The following is a 16,827-nucleotide window of genomic DNA, read 5'->3' on the forward strand; positions in this document are numbered from 1 at the left end:
ACAGTAAATTAGCATGTAACAGGAGGATTAGCATGATGTTAGTATGAGGGATTAACACCACGAAGAGCGACGAGCTTTGTTCAGACGGACGAGTACATCTATGTTCGGAATGAAGGAGGGGGAGGAAGAGGAGGAAACGGCCACGGTGCGCTGCTCTGTCCTGTGTTGCGTTATAACTATGCTATAAACTGGACTACTATACATTACAATATTATACCTTCCAATCTAAACTACATTGTATAATATCGTATCCATAGACAAACCCCACCCTTGAATTATACAATGCGTTACTATACACTACCCTATACTTTAGACTATAAAATATTAGACTTGTAGTATTACACTATGTATTATTCTACCAACCCTACTGTATACCACACTGCTGTATATTCACTATACAATTACGGTACTATATATTGCCTTATGAATTATGTTAAACATTACACTGTTATACTATTTATTATTATACAAAATGCTATGAACTATACTATTGACCGTCGTGTGAAAGGTACTAATAGGCAGTGCCAGCGAATGGACTGCGGTCTGAAAGTCACCGTAAAATACAATCAATCAAGAACCGAAATGGTTTATAACGTCTTTCCAATGGTTACTAAGCCAGAATCCATCTTCTCGGTTGAAATTGCCTGTGTTTGTATATGTGGATAGCCTCATGAACGAATCTCTCATGGTAGCCGGATGGCTTGCAGAGAACCTCTGTCTTGGAGAAGTCAATGTCACGTGAGCCCACTGAATTATAACAGTGGTCTGCCACGGCTGAGGTGTTCATCCTACCGTGTTTCAAGTCTGCTTTATGTTCACGGATGCGGTCCGAGATATGTCGTTTGGTTTCTCCAATGTAGCTGCTACCGCAGAGGCAACTTAGTTTGTAAACGCCCGGGTACTGTATGTCTGGAACCACATCTTTTACAGACGGAACCAGATCACGGATTTTATGTACAGCTCGTCGCTCTCCGTAGTGCTAATCCCTCACACCAACATCATGCTAATCCCCCAGTTACATGATAATTTATATGTAAACTCCTCTCCCCCCTCCTCCGGTCCGAGCTCGTCGCTCTCCGTGGTGCTCATCCCTCACACCAACATCATGCTAATCCCCCAGTTACATGCTAATTTATATGTAAACTCCTTTGTCAAGGCGCTCTGTTCCTCCCACACAGCTTAAAATACGCTGTTAAGCTTGGCAGGGTTCACTCAAGCGCTGTCTTCCGGACAGTCCTGTTTCTTCACCTGAGGAAAGCTACTTGTGTTGTGGCCGAAACGTCATGAGAATTTTATTGTTATTATTATTTTATCTCCATTCTACGTGACTTTACCGAAAGAACCCAGAAGATGAATCCCTGCAGTCACGAAAACACCCAATGTCGCAGAGTCCTGGGACTCAGTGTGCCTCTCTTGGATAGATTAGTTTTGATAATCATTTTAATTATTGACGCCTCTACAGCTCGCCATTGCTTCCTTCCTTCTGCCAAATCCCAGGTTATAAAGTGGACAGCTATCTCTAAGAGTTCAACAAATTAACTGGTGAGGGTGCCTGCTGCATAAGTAAAATTTTACAAAAAAAACTTTACACATTCGTCAACAACACTTAAAAAAATAAAATGTATATAAGAGGCAATGTTTTGGGTAATGCCCCTTCTTCATAGCAAGTAAATTTATGGCCATTTTTCCCGAAACATGACATACGTGTTGAGTTTTCAACGATACTAGAGCTGCCCACCATCACTGTTTTCTGGTATTATAAATCTGAATCGTACTTCAAGGATCGCTATTACGAACTCGTAAGCGAGCGAGGGGAGAGCGAGTGAGCGAACAAAGGAGCTAATGAGTGGGAGAGTGTGCGGGCGAGTGAGTGAATGAGTTAACGAGGGAGCAAGCGAGTGTGTGAGCGTTCGTGTGAGTAAGTGATCGAGTAGATAGGCACATGAAGAAGTGAGCAAGCAAGTGAATAAGGAAGCTAATAAGTGGGCGAGCGGGTGAGTGAATGAGCAAGCGTCCGAGCTAGCAAGCGAGCAGCCGAGCGAGGGTCACACCAGAGTGATGGCGTTGTCATCCTCGGTGCCGATGTAGCGGAAGGGGATGCGGTGCCGCTCCATCTCCGCAAAATATTCCTTCGCCTCCTTCGCCGTGCTCGTGCCCAGACCTGGCGGGGGGGGGGGGGGACAATGGTGGTTTATAATGGCCATTGCCACAATGACACCGAGAGCCAGAACCGCGCGTTCCCCGATTGCTGCAGAGGCTCACGGTTCGAATCTGGCAGTCCGCCCTGGTTAATACTGCGGGTGCATTATCAGTCAGATACTAAGTGCCTTCTACTTCGCTGTTGACATGATAGATCTGGTGGTTTTTTTCCCCACAAATAATAGGCCATTGTGTGCCAGCATCACAGTCCAATTTTGGCCAATATCCGAAAAAAATATTCACAAAATGCTTAATTGTGAAACACTCAGATTCGTTACCCTCTCCTGTGAACGTTTGGCAGGACCCTCCTGAAAGTTTTCTGAGACTCAGTGAGTTCTTCCTGGGTAAACAAGCATCTTAAGTACATCTCTTAATATCTTAGTCAGCTCGAGCCGCCTGCAAATCACGTAAGTTCTGTCTGTGTGGGGACCCCCCACTCTCAATCCCTCTCCTCTCCCCATCGCCCCCGTCGAAGCAACGCACCGCAGCTCACGTCTACTCGCTCCTTCCTTCTCTCTTCTCCCTCTCATTCCTCCACTCTCATCATCATCCATCCATCCCAGATATCTTGGCTCGGTCATTCCATCTTCCCCTCCTACTCGCCTTCCTGCACCCACACGCACCCCCTCCTCCTTCACTCTCCCTGCTGCTCATCTTGAGCCGTGCCCTTCTCCTCTTTGTCCGTCTTGGGGACTTCCGTCCCGGCCTCCTTTCCCATTCATTTCGTTCTCTATTTCCCCACGCATTGTTACACCCCTGACTCTTTCTGCACATTTCCACGCGTGGCGTGCCACGTTTAAAACATTATACACCGTAAGACTCGATTATTCGCGCTAATGACGGGGAGGACGGCCGCGGATAATTCAAAATCAAGGATAATCCAAAATTATACATTTTCCGCCTGATCTCCAAAAGACACCACGAATATAGGTGGAAATTATGTTTAAGTGTCTCTGCCACCACACAGTTTCGTAAATTTAACTCAAACCGAAGCACAACTGATGATTTTGATTGTTACTCTTTCGATTTAGAATTAATACTTACGTCCACCACGTGGACAGCATTGGAGCCACGTCAATAAACATCAATCAAACTCCGCACACTGTTGTAAATATATGCAACTATTGTACTGTAGAGGCGATCACGTGGATTTCGGATTAACCGTAACAACATATTTGTTCGGTTTAAGCACGTGACTTGTAATAAACATTTACAAGAATAAAAGTAGAACTGTTTTAAGATTATTAATTTGGTGCTTAATGGAAAATCCACGAGTTATTAATTTACATAAAAATGTTAGGTACGCGGTTAATCCACAAATCGGATAAACCGCACGTGGATAATCGAGAGTCCTACTGTATAATGCATAATAATGTACATAGCATGAGAACAAGTGTAGCGGGGGTGGCAGCGAGTCCTTCAGACCTTTGTAGTACTTCACTCTCCAGGTCTTGTTGAGCTCCGAGCCCTTCTTCCACTCCTCGAACTCAGGCAGGCTGTAGAAGGGCAGCTCCTGCTTGTTTTTGGTCACCTGCATTTAAGGGGGGGGGGGCGGTGGGGAAGGAGAGGTGGCGGTGGGAGACCGAGCGAACGAGTGGGGCCACGTGGCTCGGTCAATTCACCAAGGTCTGATGATTATTATTGCTATTTAACCCTCGCCCACTCCGAGACGTCTGCTAGTTGCAGGGTGTGGCTGTACCCGTTCACCGATGAGTGTTGGAACGCGCGAGCGGTTCGGCGTGAATTTTATTTAGAGAGGCGTAGTAGCGCAGTTTTTAAAAGACACTGTACTCACCGCAGAGAACTGTAAGGACACGACCGCACTCTACGATAGCTGGCACCAAACTGTGCCACACACGCCTTCCCGCATGACCTTGTGGAAGCCTCGGTGCCAATTAAGTTATTTTATTTTAGTTTTTCTTCCAATTTCATTCCCATGATGTACTCTACGTCATGATGTACATGTACATCATTGGAATGGAAACGGAAGAAAAAGGTTGATAGTAATTTTAATTAGTCTGCCTGTGCATGTGTGTATGTGTGAATGGCTGTGTGTGACTCTGTTCCTGCGTGTGCATCTATGTGTGCCTGTGTGCCTCTGTGTGCAGGTGAAGAACCGCATCTGGCTTTTTGTGAACTGCCTGTTATAAATGTTGATTTACATTTCTACGAAATGTGATTGAAGGCGCTTTGAGCTGCCAAGGCATTTAAGCGAGCGCCCCTGAAAGTGCGCAAATATTACTAGGACAACAATAACCCACGCGTCCACGCGATCACACAAACGTCGCGCACCCACCTACCTTGACCAGCGGCGTGATGAACTCCTCCAGGAAGTGGTGCTTGAGCAGCGAGGGCCAGTTGTGATGGATGAAGTTGATGAGGAGCCCCTTTATGTGGGAGCCGTCCTGGTCCTAGATGGCGAGAAAAGAAAAAAAGGCCGTCTGCCTCTGCGCCAACGAGCCAAGAGCGACTTCCTGCTCACACGAAGCATCTTCTGTTCACACCCCAGTCAGCGGGTGAGGGGGGGAAATTCCACGTACCTGTGACAGAGGCGAGTCTAACCACAGGCAAACCGCTTGCCCACAAAGTAGTACCTATTCTATCGACCCCAGGGACGAGGATGGGCTGAGTCAACCTCCCTCAAGCCAGGAATTGAACTCGTGACCTTTCTAACGCGGGCCACTCACTCTGCCGATGAGCCACCCGGCCGGGTAAAGAGTTCAAAATCTTCAACTTTTCAGTTTAAACTTTGACCCTCTCTAGCGTTTCGACGCTGGGCCGAGTGACCCATGGTGGCAGCTCACCTGATCGGTCATGATCATGAGCTTGCCGTAGCGGAGCGAGCGCAGGGACTCGGCATCCTCATAGCTCTTCTTGTACTGCAGGCCCATGATCTTGATGATGCTGTTGATCTCCTGGTTCTCCATGATCTGAGAAAGAAAAAAACGAGAGATACTGCCGTCACTTTGTGGACACGTCTCCCCGTCTCAAAGCAAATTGCGCGCACTCTGGTTGGCGGTCAACGTTCGAAATGAGGACTGCGACTTTCAAAGGGCCCCACCCCTGTGGTCGCCCCCCTGTGATACGTGGATCAAAACAAATCACTCGAGACACCGGTGTATGGCAGCAAGAGAAATGAAAGAAAATGTCGTCGCGAGGGGTCAAACGTTTTGGCGCAACGGTCCTTCGCTGACGACGCGTGACGGATGGATGAATGAGGTCACGGGCAAATGTCTCGTGGGGACAAACAGAAGAGATTCTCAGCGTGGAAGGTAAATCACAGGAGGAGAGAGACGAGACAACTGAGAGTGTACAACGGAGTGGACCAGTCTCTGGAGCGAGCGTTCGATTGGGAACGAGCGAGCGATCGAGCAGAACCTGTTTGTGCGACGCTTCGCGGACGTTGAGCATCTTGCCGCGCAGGGGGAAGACTCCGTAGCGGTCGCGCCCAACCACACTCAGCCCCGACACGGCCAGAGTCTTGGCCGAGTCGCCCTCTGTCAGGATGAGCGTGCAGCTCTGGGAGTTGCGCCCTCCTGCACGATGACCGCAGACGCGCGTACGTTTACACACACACACGCACGTACGGACATTCGCACACACGTAGACATTCACACACGCGCGCACATATTCACGCAAGCACGCACGTACAGACATTTTCACACACACTCGCACGTATAGATTTTCACAGGGCGAACATGCAAACTCCAAATATAGAGCAGGCGTCAGGGTCGGGTTTAAACCCACGACCTCCCGTATACCAGGCGAGGTAAAGTCACGTAGAAGGGTGCTAACGTTAAAAAAACGCCACTTTTTTAAAATTTTCTTGCTGTGGTTTTCACACCTGATGATGATTGCTTGTGTTGCAGTCGAAATAGTCGTGAGAAATTTATTGTTTTATATTTTTATTATTTTATTGTTTCCCTTCTACGTGACTTTACCGAAAGAACCAAGAATATGAATCCCTGTAGTCATGAAAGCTTTCAATAAAAATTCCAGGCGAGGTAGTTAACATCTCACCACCGTGGGTGCCCCGGGACCGGCTCAGATACCACTCTCCGCTGACACAAAGAAGTATGGGGGGGGTAAGCGGTGAGGGTGTGGACACTCGCCGGCATCGTTGGCGTCATCCAGTTTGGGGATGCCCCGCAGCTTGGAGTGCTTCACGGAGGAGCACTTCTTGTTGAGCTGAGTCTGAGCCTTGAACTTCACCCAGTTCAGGATGCTCTCCACTATGCCGCAGTTGGTGGCCTGCGTGAAAAGAAGACGCGAGAACGACGGCAGCGGTGAGCGAATAGAAGAGGCTGCCATCATTGTCTACGGACCCCCATCGGACAACCCGTCCATCTGTCTGCCACTGTTTATTTAGAAGCTACCTATTTAGAAGTAGGCCTAACTCCAGATAACAATGATTTCTAGGTCTGAGTAAGAGCAGTAGCAGAGAGAAAGTGATGCTACAGACAACTAATGTGACCCTTTTGGCGACCGCTTGGTGTGGGCAGAGGTGAAACAAAGATCCTCCTTATAGACTTAACAGACGTTTGGAGAGAGTGCTGTTAGCGAGCACCTCACGAAGGCTAGCAGAGCACATGAGGTGGGTGGCCAGCAACACGCCCGACTGCCATAAGTAGCGATGTTTACACATCGCACCAGGTACTCATTCGTAGCACAGCATGATAACCATTACACCATCGCTCCCCACAGGGGCAGCACAACAAAGACCCCCCATAAAGCTTGAACAGACTTTTGGGGCAAGTGCTATTAGCGGGCACCTATAGAGGCCAGTACAGCACACCAAGGGGTGGGTGGCCCACACCATGCCCGGCCGCCTTTGTCTCCCTAGTGGCAATGTTTACACACCGCACCAGGTACTCATTTGAGATAATCGTCACTGGTGTTGGCTGTGAGCGAGAATCGAACTCGGGCCGCCGAGTTCGTAGCGCAGCACTAACCGCTACACTACCGCTCCCATGGGGCAGCACACACACACACAAGCACAAACGGGCGCACGCGTGCGAGTGAGCGAGCGAGCGAGCCGGGCTCACCGCCTTGGTGAACTTCTCCGAGAGTTGGCACGTCGAGCCAAAACGCTTGTGCTGCAGAGTCATGTTCTCCTTGGTCTGGGAGTCGAAGGTCGGATTCTCCACCAGGCAGTTCACAAAAAGCCAGATGTGGTTCTTAACCTGCACACAGCGGCACGCAGGCACACGTAGATGCACACGCAGGAACAAAGTCACACACAGCCATTCACACATACACACATGCACAGGCACATAGGCATAGACACACGCAGTCGCAAAGACAGAGGCACACGGGCATAGGTGCACACAAACAGTCACAAGGGCATACATGCACGCACGTGCACAAAGACACACAAATGCACAAAGGCACACACACAGGCATATATACACACAGGAACATGCACGCCAACAGGCACACGTACAAACAATCACACACACACAGTTATACAGTCAAACACAGAGGCATGCGCTGGCTCACGCACACACATGGGAGGTAGCCACTGCCGCTCCATATTCAGCGGCGTGCCATTTTCTTTGCCATCATCCAGAACAAACTAAACTATTAAACAATTTTTTATTTTACCAGGTAAGGCCGACTGAGCTATGTAGCTCTTTTTCAGAAGCGACCTAGCTATCACGAATGATAGCTCAACGAAGTGGACTTATCACATGGAAAGTTATAGCAGTCAAATACTAACTAAATGTGGAGGGAAAACCCAGAGGACCCAGAGATTAATACATGCAACCAGGGGGAGAGAGAGAGACACGCAAACTCCAAATGTACAGCAGGCGTCAGGGTGGGGAACAAACCCACAACCTCCTCCATGCCAGGAGAGGTAGTTCACATCTCGCCACCGGGGCAAACAAAAAACAAGAAGAGTAGGTGAACACTCGTGTGCAGGTACCAGACCAGGGGGGAGCGGGGTGGGAGCGGGGTGGGAGCAGGGTGGGAGCGGCGTGGGAGCGGGGTGGAAGCAGGGTGGGAGCGGAGTGGAAGCGGCGTGGGAGCGGGGTGGGAGCGGGGTGGGAGCGGGGTGGGAGCGGGGTGGGAGCAGGGTGGGAGCGGAGTGGAAGCGGCGTGGGAGTGGCGTGGGAGCAGGGTGGGAGCGGGGAGGGAGCAGGGTGGGAGCGGAGTGGAAGCGGCATGGGAGCGGGGTGGGAGCGGGGTGGGAGCAGGGTGGGAGCGGAGTGGGAGCAGGGTGGGAGCGGCGTGGGAGCGGCATGGGAGCAGGGTGGGAGCGGGGTGGGAGCGGGGTGGGAGCGGGGTGGGAGCAGGGTGGGAGCGGGGTGGGAGCAGGGTGGGAGCAGGGTGGGAGCGGAGTGGAAGCGGCGTGGGAGCGGCGTGGGAGCGGAGTGGGAGCAGAGTGGGAGCAGGGTGGGAGCAGGGTGGGAGCGGCGTGGGAGCAGGGTGGGAGCGGGGTGGGAGCAGGGTGGGAGCGGGGTGGGAGCAGGGTGGGAGCAGGGTGGGAGCGGCGTGGGAGCAGAGTGGGAGCAGGGTGGGAGCGGGGTGGAAGCAGGGTGGGAGCGGCATGGGAGCAGGGTGGGAGCAGGGTGGGAGCGGCGTGGGAGCATGGTGGAAGCAGGGTGGGAGCGGCATGGGAGCAGAGTGGGAGCAGGGTGGGAGCGGGGTGGGAGCAGGGTGGGAGCGGGGTGGGAGTGGGGTGGGAGCAGGGTGGGAGCGGAGTGGAAGCGGCGTGGGAGCAGGGTGGGAGCGGAGTGGGAGCAGAGTAGGAGCAGGGTGGTAGCAGGGTGGGAGCGGCGTGGGAGCAGGGTGGGAGCGGGGTGGAAGCAGGGTGGGAGCGGCATGGGAGCAGGGTGGGAGCGGAGTGGGAGCAGAGTGGGAGCAGGGTGGTAGCAGGGTGGGAGCGGCGTGGGAGCAGGGTGGGAGCGGGGTGGAAGCAGGGTGGGAGCGGGGTGGGAGCGGGGTGGGAGCAGGGTGGGAGCGGGGTGGGAGCGGGGTGGGAGCAGGGTGGGAGCGGGGTGGGAGCGGCGTGCTCACCTGGAAGGGCTTCACAAGCACCCCAGCCTTGTTCTTTTTCTTGACGACCTCGATGAGTTTAGCGACAACCTGGTCGGCCACGTAGTCGACGTGGCGGCCGCCCTGATGTGGGGAGGGGGGGGGGAACGGCAGCAGCAGGGGTGGGGGGGAGAGGAGGAGGAGACAACATCGTACGGGCGATAAGTTTAAATCAATCTGCTTTGTTACACCGATGGTCAAATTTAGCCATTATGCGAATGATGTCCGACGGAGCCCCAAGTTGCCCTGATATTTACCACGGGAGATCCGCAGTGCTGCGTGAGCACAGCAACAACAGGAACAACTTAAATTTGTATTTAAAGCTTTCCTGACTGCAGGGATTCATATTCTTGGTTCTTTCGGTAAAGTCACCACGTAGAAGGGAAACAATAAAATAATAAAAATATAAAAAACAATAAAATTCCCACGACGTTTCGACTGCAACACAAGCAATCATCATCAAGAAAATCTTCTTGCTGTGGTTTTCACACCTGATGCTGATTGCTGGGTTGCAGTCGAAACGTCGTGAGAATTTTATTGGTTTTTTTAATTTGTATTATTTTATTGTTTCCCTTCTACGTGACTTTACCGAAAGAACCAAAACTATAACAGCAACGACAAAAATATCGACATTGCAGAGGGTACTGAAGGAATATCGCACAACCAATAAACGAGGAATTAATGTTATGAGACCTCCGTTGCCAGTAACAAGATATAGTAATAGATTTCACCCTTTTATCTGGCACAAAAACTGATACCTCTATACAAGGAATCATGTTTGCAATAACCACAACACAAGCAGTCAAAATGCAAACAAAAAAGACAACTCTGATAATGATATGTACTGTCCTTGAATTTGATTGGTCCACACCCGAGACGGCTTTTCTTAGAGCCTAGTCTCCACTGGTGTTGGACCAGATGACGCCAAAAGGCGTACAACTCAAAAACAGCGCACCATCAGAGCATTGAGAGGAATTAATGGTCGTACACGAAACACATGGATTGAAAAAAAACCGTGCAAATATAATACGAGAGCAAGAGGCGCCACTAAAGAGTTAGGTACAGGTGCAAGTAGACCACGGCACACTTGGGCAAGTTTGCCGGTGCTAACTTCATTGGTGGTGGTGCTAATGCTGACGGCGATGATGGTAGAGTGAATGATGCAGGAGGTAATGGCACTAGTAAAGTTGGTGGTGTTTGTGAAAGAGTTTGTTTAACACGTAGGCTTTCACATTATGTATTGACAGAGTTGTCACGGTGGTGATACGTAACATTAAGTAGTGTTCATGAAGGAGGTACCAATGATGGCGACGATGGTAATGCGGATGGTACCGTTAACAAAGGAGGTGGCAATAGCGGTCGTCAAGCTGGCCAGTGGTAATACTGCTGCCAGAGGCCACGTTCACGAAGGGAGTGGGGTCACGGTTGTGGTCACAGTGGCAGAGGTGACGCTGGTGATGATGATCGCGTTCAACGGAAACGTTTGTGGTAATGCCGACGATGCGAGTGCATCTGCAGTGGCGGTGATGGTACCGGCGATAGCGATGGTGCCAGTGGTGGCGGTGGTTGCGGAGTCACCGCGCGTAGCTCCGCTGTACCTTGGTGGTGGCGATGCTGTTGACGAAGCTGACTTGCTGGAAGCCCTTGTCGCTAGCGGTGAGACAAACCTCCCAGCGCTCGCCCACCACCTCGTGCACCACCTTGAGTATGTTGCCCGTCTCGTCCACCTTGTCCTTCATGTACATGTCCACGTAGCTGCGAAAGCCGGTCACCTGCACGCTCGCACCAAAGGTGGTCATTTATTGCCGAGCAAACATGGGGGACAAGGCCCAGGACCGTTTCTTTTCGATAATTCGCCACTCGTGTCGGTGCCGCGAGCGGGACTCGAACTCGGCTTGCCGGGTTCGTAGCTCGGGGCGCTGACCACTGCACCGCCGCCACGCCCCTTCCACCACCACCCTCAACACCGAACAACAACATCAATTTACACCCAACTGAACGTGCTCACAGCTGATAAAGAGTGCAAACCACAGGTGCTTTACACACCCAGCTGTGATGAGCTGAGTGAGGTCACACTCAAGGCGTGCCTACATCCACAGCGCTGGCCGTTTTACACGTAAAAAAAAACAATGCATGGTGTGCAACGTTTACATCTCACACACTCAGCGATGTTTTATTTAAAATATATTTGAAATGACTCGTAACTTAAATGCGATGTTGCACTTCGCTCACACTGCGTAAAAATTAAGAGGGTGAGTTTTACTCCAAAGACCTAAAAAGTTTCTCTCCAGCACAAGTGAGATACCCAACACTGCTCACAACACAAAGATCCCCCTTATAGCCTGTAACAGACTGTTGGGGCAAGTGCTGTTAGCGAGTGGCGTCTACGAAGGCCGGCACGGCACTCGACGTGGTTGGTGACCAGCGCTACGCCGGGCCGGACGCCTTTGTCTCCCTGGTGACTAGGTTTACTACACACCGTGCCGGGTACTCGTGGGTGAGGCGACGTAGGGGAGGCCCAGGACCAACACACACAGAGCGAGTGTTCACACACAAAGAGTGACCCTTGCCCAAGTGCTCTGAGCCCAGCAGTGCTCAAACGAAGAGAGAGAGAGAGAAGTGCTCACAACCCATCGCAGGGACGCGCGCACACCCTCACCTGCCAGCGACACAAGCTGTTGTACGCTGCAAGAGAAAGACATACGTTTGCGCTCAAATCGATGGACGGCACTTGTGCGGTGTAACGAGAAAACGGCATCACTAACGCGGAGGTGGAAATCACCTTGCGGCCGATTTGCCAGGAGGGGAAATGCTAAGGTGGCCGGATTGGCTAGGGGTCAATTTGGACTGAAAATAAAAATGTATACACCCCCTGGGTTCATGTGAAACTTGGCGACAACAAAAGTGGATTTAGCTTGGCAAAAAAAATCGAAAATTTCAAAATCGAATGTCAATCTTTTACGCTTGCTTTACAGTAAAAACACTTACAATAAAGGGCTAACGATGAACAGAAATGGAATTTAAACTAACTCTTGTTCAACAATAATAACGAATTCCCATAACTGTTTAACTTGAGTGAAGACCGATTCGTCTGCGTTTCCCCCAAATACTGCCACAGTCCTCTGATGGAGTTGAGACATTGGCAGACAGACAGAGCGGTCTCTGATGATGCCTGTAGATAATACGAGTCAGACCAATCTCTGATGGTGTCTATAGACAATGACACACTGACAGACAGACAAACAGAGCAGACTTATCAATTACTTGGAGAACAAGAGATCAACGATGTGGATCCAGGTCAGTAAATCATCGGTGTGGTTTAGGAGTGGCCCCCAAACCCTCCCACCTCACCCTAAGCCCCCGAAGCCGCCCCCCCTCCCCCCCCCGGCTCCCCATTGTCGTGTAAACTCACGGGCAGCTTCTTGCCATTGAGGAACACCTTGACGCCCTTGCACGAGCCGGCGATGTCGTAGGCGCGGCGCGTCATCAGCGCCACGATGTCCTTGTCCAGGCTGCTCATGCCGAACTTGTCAAGGTCGGGCTGGAAGGTCACGCACGTGAAGTCGCTGCCGTCGAAATAGCGGATCTTGGAGTCGCTCGACTTGCCCATGTTCTCGGTCCACGTCTGAGTGAAGAAATCGTGCCAACCGACGGATGAGTTATTAGGCAACGAGAGATAGACCCTTCCCCGACGGGGTCTCTAGACAACGACAGCCTGACAGGTCTCTCATCGTCAACATCAATACTTTAGACCAGGGGTGGCTAACCTGTAACTGATCAAGAGCAAAAGAGTACCCCCGTGAGTTCTGCAAGAGCCAAGTGTGTGTATACATAAGTGTGTATATATATTGACAGTTTTCGGCACAGCACGGGAGACAATCATTGTTCTGTGCTGTGACAGTGCGTTCTACGTTATGCCGCTTCGATAGAGCCGCGCGTGTGGTGGAACAACGTGCTACATGTGGTGGATTAAAGAGCCACACGTGGTGGATTAACGAGCCACATTAGGTGGATTAAAGAGCCACATGTGGTGGATTAAAGAGCCACATGTGGTGGCTTAAAGAGCCACATTAGGGGGATTAAAGAGCCACACGTGGTGGATTAACGAGCCACATTAGGTGGATTAAAGAGCCACATGTGGTGGATTAAAGAGCCACATTAGGTGGATTAAAGAGCCAAACGTGGTGGATTAAAGAGCCGCACGTGTGGTGGATTAACGAGCCACATTAGGTGGATTAAAGAGCCACACGTGGTGGATTAAACAGCCGCATCTGGTGGACTAAAGAGCCACACTTTAGACCCTACCAGTGACAGCAAAAACAAAAATGCACAAATGTGTACGCCTCACTTGAATATTAACACGTAAATACAAAATGGACCCATGCCAGGCCATGCCAAAAGAAAAAGAGCTGCAGGCAATTCACTTCTCATGCGAAGTGCGTGCGCTAGCCAACGCGAGAACACAGACCCACAACCAACACCAAGACTGGCACTGAGAGGAAGCAGAGGCACTGTGGGTGTGTGGCACGAGAGCGGGTAGCGGCAGTGGTGATGCTCCCGGCACCTGCTTGAACTGCTTCTTGGACTCCTTGCAGGCCGTCTCCACCGTGAACTTCTTGCTGAAGATGTTGCAGAGCTTTGCGCCGTAGCCGTTCCTCCCACCTGGCAGGAAGAGAGCGACGATGGTCAGAATTGAAGAACACAAGCGGGCGACGACAAAAAAATAGAGAGATGATAACGACGACGACGGTTTAACTGAAGACGGAAATTTGCTATCCGGCTGAAAATGGCCGAGTTTGGTTTTGTTGGAAATAACGGCGTTTTATGAATGGAAAGTTGATTTGCTAGGGCAGCCCACCCCCGCGACCGCCCGGTGTCACGGGGGGGGCGACACGCTGCAGGCTCTTCCCCCCTCCCCACCTACCTGTGACCTTCCTCTCTTCGTCATTGTAGTTGCTGGAGGTGAGGAGCTCGCCGAAGATCAGCGCTGGGACGAACATCTTCTCCACCTTGTGCTCCACCACGGGGATGCCCTTCCCGTTGTTCCACACGCTCACGGTGTTGGTCTCCCTGCCGTGTGCGTGCGTGTACATGCACGTGTGCAAGGGAGCGGCACAGTTGTTAGCGCACTGCGCCACGAACCCGGCCACCCGAGTTCGATTGACGCTCAAGGCCAACATAGGTGACGAAAATCTGAATTGGTACTTGGGTCTCACCTAGGTGGACTCAGCCTCGAAATAGCAACTGGTGCGGTGTGTAATTATCAACACTGGGGAGACAAAGGCGTCTGGGTGTGGTATTGACCACACACCCCCTCGTGTGCTTTTATTCGGTGCTTGCTAATAGCACTTGCCCCAACAGCCTGCTAAGGCTACATGAGGGATCTTTGTTTTGTCTTTGTGTACAGGGCACAGTGGGGGGGGGCGGGGACAGGTGGTGCATCATCTGTCAGTCATCTGTCAGTCAGTTAACCCACAACACCTGGGTCTGTCCCGTGACCTCCTGCCAGCAGCCAGGGCCTTCCGCACTTCACGTGGCGCACATCAACAGTGCACCTCGTCTGGCAGAAGCGTCACGGTGATGTCACCACCACTTTGGTAGCGAATGGCGGCCGTTGCTGTTGTTGTTGGTGGTGAATTGAGCCGGTCAGCAGACGTGCAACGCGCGCACACTTAAACGCACAACCAAAGGGTCGCGGCACCAATGTCACGGTAACACATTTACATTTGGGATCATCGGACATTTCAATGTAGGCCCGACTGATATTTTTTTTTGGAGTACAAGTGTCACAAAAATCGGGAGCACATCTCTAGTGTATATGAAGGGCATCTTACGGTTCGATTGTAATCTTGATGCACGTCATGTTCTTGTCCCTCTGTTTGTTGTCGGCAGCGTTCACTGGAAGAGACACGGATCAGAGTAAACCGCGCGCGCTCCTCTGCGCGTGCGACGTTCTTCATCACGGGACCGAGAGATAACGCTTTTTTTTTTTAAACAGCTCTCTCAAACGACCACTTTCGCCGGGATTCTTAAGGAAACCCCCCCCAAACCCCCGGTCGACTGCTGCTTGAATGGAGGTCGCTCTTGCTCATTTGCTGCACCCACACAGTTTATCGCCTGATAACGAGCGAGTGAGCGGCTTAGGGGATAGCTCGAGTGTGGCCAATGATGTGTATACAGGCGAGTGAGATGAGAGTGGGTGTGAGTTATACGTTTTCGTTGTGTCCAATTGATTTACACAAAAACACGATCAAACGAGGAATCAAAATTATTGCACAAACATGAATTAACGTTAAGTCAGAGCTAAATATCAAATTCCCAACAGAGAAAATCGCCTAGGGCAGATGACCATGAAAAATTGCGAATGTATCAGTTGGCATGACAGCGAGTGGCAAATGAGCGAGCAAGCGATGAATGAGTGAGCGATACGCGTACACAAGTGAGCGAGTTGTCGAGTATGCGAGCGATTTATCGAACGAGTGACAAATAAGCAAGTAAGAGACATGATGACGTCTACCACACACACAAAGATCCCCCCTATAGCCTTAACAGACTGTTGGGGCAAGTGCTGTCAGAGAGCACCTATGAAGGCCGGCACGGCACATGAGGGGGTGGGTGGCGATGTTTACACACCTCTCCAGGTACTCACTTCAGTATGAGTGGACCTAAGGGAGGCCCAGGACTGCTCAGATAATCATCACTGGTGTTGGCCATGAGTGGGAATCGAACTTGGATCGCCAGGTTCATGGCACGACACGCTAACCGCTACACCGCCAACTCCCCACCGCACACGAATACCAATACCGCCATTCACCACCAAGTGACAGTGACGTCACCATGGCGCCTGTGCCAGGCAAGGTGCACGCACACACACACACACACCGAGAATCTCATCGAAGATCTTGTAGAGGCCCGGGACGAAGGTGATCTCTCGATTATTGAGTCCCAGGTCCTCGTCGAAAATCCACATGTTCTGTGTGAGGAGACAGCCACAAGGCCAACCGCTTACCGACAACCCCGCCATGCACACACGCACAACTCCCGTCACGACCAAGCCTTGCGCGACATTACACGCTTCACGACACAAGTGCCAATTTTAACGCAGTGACATAATCGCAATGTCAGTCCGCCATTAACTGTGCGGTTGTATTTCACATTTTTCCGTCCCGCTTTTGTGCTTAAAAGTTCTTAAATTGCAGTCCGCTCGACATAAGCCAGCCGTAACTATTTGATCATTGCAAATGTATAATCCATATATACCGCTACAAAGAGCATCCTCCAAGTGCCTGCACGGCAGTACAATAAGCGTCACGGTGGCGAGACGTTAACTAACTCGCCTTGTATACGGGAGGTCGTGGGTTTGATCCTGACCCTGACGCCTGTACATTTGCGTGTTTTCCCCGTGGTCGTGTGGATTTTCCTCCGGGTCCTCCGGTTTTTCCCTCCACATTTAAAGTATTTGGCTTCGATACAATTCCACGTGACGACAAGCCCACTTGGTTGGGACATCATTTGTGATAGCCAGGTCACTTCTCAAAAATAACTCTGCAGTGGCTTAGTGGGCCTTACCTGGTAAAATAACAAAACAAA

At 51.1% G+C, this 16,827-nt stretch overlaps 1 protein-coding gene across 1 annotated transcript in view; it reads right to left on the minus strand.

The window, feature by feature from the left end:
• The window catches only part of LOC116954775 (DNA topoisomerase 2-alpha-like), a 59,066-nt gene that overhangs the window by 29,598 nt on the left and 12,641 nt on the right, over positions 1-16,827 (minus strand). Inside the window, exons 3-16 of the mRNA XM_032975561.2 lie at positions 16,120-16,210; positions 15,072-15,135; positions 14,162-14,307; positions 13,802-13,899; positions 12,650-12,862; positions 10,836-11,009; positions 9,220-9,321; positions 7,245-7,382; positions 6,312-6,450; positions 5,578-5,735; positions 5,004-5,129; positions 4,500-4,610; positions 3,625-3,730; positions 2,052-2,161 (exon numbers count right to left, since the gene is read on the minus strand). Coding sequence (XP_032831452.1) covers positions 2,052-2,161; positions 3,625-3,730; positions 4,500-4,610; positions 5,004-5,129; positions 5,578-5,735; positions 6,312-6,450; positions 7,245-7,382; positions 9,220-9,321; positions 10,836-11,009; positions 12,650-12,862; positions 13,802-13,899; positions 14,162-14,307; positions 15,072-15,135; positions 16,120-16,210 — 1,776 coding nt within the window. The remainder of the gene's footprint in view (positions 1-2,051; positions 2,162-3,624; positions 3,731-4,499; positions 4,611-5,003; positions 5,130-5,577; positions 5,736-6,311; positions 6,451-7,244; positions 7,383-9,219; positions 9,322-10,835; positions 11,010-12,649; positions 12,863-13,801; positions 13,900-14,161; positions 14,308-15,071; positions 15,136-16,119; positions 16,211-16,827) is intronic.

The sequence above is a fragment of the Petromyzon marinus genome, chromosome 56, assembly GCF_048934315.1.
Source record: "Petromyzon marinus isolate PM22_M1 ecotype Great Lakes invasive population chromosome 56, UKy_Petmar_22M1.pri1.0, whole genome shotgun sequence".
Taxonomy (NCBI): domain Eukaryota; kingdom Metazoa; phylum Chordata; class Hyperoartia; order Petromyzontiformes; family Petromyzontidae; genus Petromyzon; species Petromyzon marinus.